The 4,594-nt window shown below is 32.7% G+C and overlaps 1 protein-coding gene across 3 annotated transcripts; it reads left to right on the top strand.

The window, feature by feature from the left end:
- The first annotated feature begins 1,640 nt into the window (after positions 1-1,640).
- LOC119674332 (casein kinase I-like) lies at positions 1,641-3,554 on the top strand. Of its 3 annotated transcripts, XM_038085478.1 has the most exons (3): positions 1,641-1,785; positions 1,867-1,933; positions 2,213-3,553. In XM_038085478.1, the coding sequence occupies exon 3, from the start codon at positions 2,248-2,250 to the stop codon at positions 3,355-3,357; it is 1,110 nt and encodes a 369-aa protein (XP_037941406.1). In that variant the 5' UTR covers positions 1,641-1,785; positions 1,867-1,933; positions 2,213-2,247; the 3' UTR covers positions 3,358-3,553. The 3 variants fall into 3 exon arrangements, with proteins under 3 accessions (XP_037941406.1, XP_037941414.1, XP_037941398.1); XM_038085486.1 differs by lacking the exon at positions 1,867-1,933 and having other exon boundaries at positions 2,227-3,554; XM_038085470.1 differs by lacking the exon at positions 1,867-1,933.
- The last annotated feature ends 1,040 nt before the right edge of the window (positions 3,555-4,594 follow it).

The raw sequence follows: 4,594 nt of genomic DNA on the forward strand, positions 1-4,594 counted from the left end.
GATAATGCCTATAATTAAATTCTGTATGGCTAAGTATAATAAATATCCCCTCTATTCTGAATATTCCCTCCTTTCTTATGTGTTATGTTAAAACTATTTCGAGAATATACGAGTATATACAATAATTACATACTGAAATGATGGCATTAAGCTGAACTAGAAAACATAGAAAAACTCTAATTAAAGACCGTACACACTACATACTAGACGAGTATGTAAATTTCCACTCTCTCCATACCCATACTCCTCTGTTTATATATTTCTTTATGTGTTGTGTTGTAGATGTGTGCATGTATGCGGCATTTCTAAGACAGTTCCTGTCACTTTGACAAATTATTTTCATCTTCTTTATCAATTCGGTTCGAAATTAGTTGATGTGGGCGGGAGGCGGAGGCGGGCGTTTTAAAGTTTGCTGCTGATTAATGTAAAATAGTTTTAAAAGCAAACTTTTCACATTAATTAAACACACTTGAGATGCGATGTGAAGTGACGTGCAGTGTTACTTTAATTACGCTTACCCCTATAAAGTATAAAAGAAAAGCCCACAAAAGCGATTGGTTTTCTTTATTTATAAATTTCTTATTTTCTTTGAAATTAAATTAATATCTTGAATAAATCTTACATTTCTTGCGAAAAGCTTTATTAGTTCTTTAATGCCACCGATTTTAAGCAATAGTAATATAACTCAATTTATAGTAGTAGTTAATTGATATATGTAGTAGTTAATGCTTGATATATGGAACAATAGTACAGACAACATCTCGTTCGCGTTGGGTATGTGGCCGACTATCATCTATGCGTAGAGTCACAAAAGTTCTGCACTTGATTTAACCTCACTAAAAGTTTAGAAGGCACCCATTTCTATATGTTCGCAGCTAGTTTTCCAAACTATTTTCCGAAGTACATCTTACCATACAGTTTTCTGGGGTCCTAACTGCATAATAATTAATTCTAAATGACCACATAAGTCTGCACAGAATTTTACGAGGGCTAGTTTTAACTAACCATTCAATTCTATTGACCAGCACTCAATAAAGTCCCTGTTGAGAAAACTGGCGTGTGACCGCAATAAGTCACTAATGGCGCGATACCCTTGGAGCATCCCTATAATTAAGGTAGGATATCACTCGTTAGTAAATATGGGCTGAAGTTGTTGGCTCATACATCTGCACATCTTAGCTTTGTTTGAAGATACAGAAGCGATAATCACATTTTTAATGATTGTCCACTTTTGCTCCGGCCCGAAAGTTTTCCTTACCGTCTGATGTCACGATTTCCTTTAGTCATCATTTGAATGGCGGTCTAGGGTTGTTTGGCAAAAAACAATATCAGATTGGCAACAAACAATATCAGATTAGCGAAAAGTATATGTGATACGGTGACCTGTGACTGCCTTGTTTATGTTTTTGCTCTCCGTTTTATATATGGAGATTTTACGAAATACGATTTATGAAATGATTTATGGCAACCTGTGACTATACTAATTATGGTATATGAATTCCACACATTAAATTTTTAATCCTTTCACTACTTAGCTACGCAAGTTAAATTTTTTTGTGTACTTGACATTTTTACATTTCTAAAAACTTAGTATACGGGTCAAGAAAATAAATATTTAACGTAATAAAGTTTTACTTAAAACTTTAGACGATCAATATACTTTAATCTGGCAACTCGAAAAAAGGCAATATACGTCAAGTTAAGCGAAAACACTAGAAATAACCTAAAACTAAGGTGTGGGAAAGAGATAGCTGATAAGTTCGCAAAGAAAACTTCAGATAAACGGTAAAAGTTATATTTTTTTTTATTTCTATAAACTGATAACATATATTATCCATCTGTAAAATTTCTATTACGATATAGTAGATATTTGTAGGCAGATTTACGATATTTGAGTGCCTTGATTAATTTAAAAAAAACTTGGTACGATAAGGTAAATATTTTTTGCATGTGAATAAAATTTTCGCTAGGTGAATACTTGATCACGAGATACGTGATCAAGGATTCACATATTAAAGAAATAATATTTGTATTAAAAAACAAAAATATAATATAAATTGGATGTATAATATAATTTTGGGGAATTACAAAAAAGTCTCTGTCTTTTTTGCAATTCAAGACAAGTACTTAAGGTTGCCATATTTCAAGTTTTGTTTTTAAAAATGACATTTATTCCTAAATGAAAAAAAATTAAATTAATTCCTTTTAAAAGTTTTATTTTTGAAGGTGTGAAATTGTTTTTTAAAAATGGAAGAAAACGCTACTGAAATGTCCGTCACTGTTCATAAATATGTAATAGAAGATAGAGTCGACTTAAAGGGCTGTACTACTATATTTTTGGGCAGAGCAAGTGACACTGGGGATATAGTAGCTATCAAAGCTCGGGACCGTTCCACCAAGCACAAACAAATGCAAACCGAAGCTGAAGTTTATCAAAAAATTCAAGGTGACGTTGGTATACCATGTATGAAATGGTTTGGAACGCATGGTGATGAGAGTGTTCTAGTGCTTGAATATATAGGCTCGACACTAGAGCAAATATATAACATTTTTTCTCGCAGTTTTTCATTAAAAACTATTTTAATGCTAGCAGATCAAATATTAACACGAATTACTTATATCCATTCCCGTAACTTCCTGCATTGCAATATTGCACCAGATAACTTCGTTATAGATGCTGATGAGCTGACCAGTATTATTTGCCTTATTGATTTCGGCCTAGCGAAAAAATATCGCGACGAGCATACATTTGAGCACATACCTTGCACGATAAAAGAGAACGAAGAGTTTGACATTGGTACGGCGGATTATGCATCCATAAACACCCATATGGGTGTAGCACAATCGCGACGTGACGACCTTGAGGCAGTTGGATACATGCTTGTCTATCTTTGTTTAGGGTCTTTACCCTGGCAAGGCATCAAGGCATCCGACAATCGTGAGAAGTGTAAACTTATGGCGGAGAAAAAATTCTCTACAACTACAAAATCATTATGTCAGGGGCTTCCAAATGAATTTGTCACTTATTTGGATTACTGCCGCCAGCTGCGTTTTGATGAAGTTCCTAATTATTTGTACTTACGTGCGCTATTTCGTAGCTTATTAAATAATAATGGCTTCATCAATGATAATGAATTTGATTGGAATTCACCAAGTGATTGTTCAAAGAGTCAAGATGAAGTCGAAATGGAAGATATGGAAATCAAAGTGCAACATGAAGAAGACTCAACACAATTGACTAGTGATGAAGTAGATTCGTCCGATCAGACAATGATGGATACTGATGCAATACCCGTAAATGAAGATAACGATGCAGAATCTGATAGCTATAACGAATCGATGACTGAAACAGATTAAGTACCGCAGCCTAAAGACGATCCAATCGAAATATGTTTTTTAGTGTATCTAAAGGCGATTATATGAACATTATTTAAAATACGATTAACTCGTTCATACTTTATTTTTTCTTTTTTGCATTATAATGGTTGTTTCTAATGGTTAACTTTTTATATATGTATTTCCATATTTTTATATTATAATTACATTGTTAACGCTTACTAAAATAAAAAATCTGATCATATATTTGTCCAGTCTGTTCACTAAATGGAACCTTTAGAACTAATAAACCGATAGTATTTAAATTGAAATAAGTCCTTATAAATTCACCTGCAATAATTTCCATAACAAATTTGCCAATATTTTACTTCAATCATTTGAACGATAGTTACAACCCCAGGCACCATATAAAGTTCCAAAAGTGCCGTTCTGCAGCAACGATAATAAAAATTGTGCTTAGCAATAGTCGGCTCCCTGACTACATTAAAACTTTTCAAAACTAGTTCAATGATTATTAACAAGTTTAGGAATTTTTGGGGTTTCTAGAAAATATAAAAATATTTGGAGAAAAATAATTATTGTTCATCTAGAACTACTGCATCTAGAAGACAGTTTGATAAAGCCTTAGAAGGGGTTTGTGGAATTTTTAGAATTTTTTTAAGTTCTGTTATTTTTTAAGTACCACATAACGTATATTAAAGTGTGCTCATAGGTTATGCTTACAAGGCAGTCTCATAGTTCTATTACATGAATTCGTGAATATGAAGATTAATTATTAAATCTCATGCCAGAAACTCAAAACAGAGGGGGAGTTTATATTTGGCTAGCTGAGGTAATCTTTACTCTTTAGGAGTAGATTTTATGCTTTAGAAAAGCAGTATGGTTATTAGAGAATATTAGTCCTATAAGTAAAGAAGTGGAGAAGTTTATGTCTCAAGGCCAATAGGAAATTATATGAAAGAAGACTAATTGATAGGTATTATGTGATACATTCTGATCATAGCTGAGGAATCTCTATAAAAGTATATTCTCGTCAATGGGGGATGCTTAAAAAATGCTATTTAAAAAATACTTGCTAAGTTCAAGTTTACTCAATAATGACTATAATGACGGATGATCTATTGTAATATACAATCTATTAGTTCAACTTTAATTGTTACGAAATTCCTTAGAAATCGTATGTGATAATGCCGAAAAGCATTTATCGGCACATTACGGTGATACGTGTGTTTAGGGTTTAAGGCAGGTAATCACGTTA

This window comes from Teleopsis dalmanni, chromosome 1, assembly GCF_002237135.1.
Source record: "Teleopsis dalmanni isolate 2A chromosome 1, ASM223713v2, whole genome shotgun sequence".
NCBI classification, from domain to species: domain Eukaryota; kingdom Metazoa; phylum Arthropoda; class Insecta; order Diptera; family Diopsidae; genus Teleopsis; species Teleopsis dalmanni.

Bases quoted from the DNA above. Each gene is read 5' to 3' on its own strand.
- LOC119674332 (XM_038085486.1), top strand. From the start codon at position 2,248: ATGGAAGAAAACGCTACTGAAATGTCCGTCACTGTTCATAAATATGTA.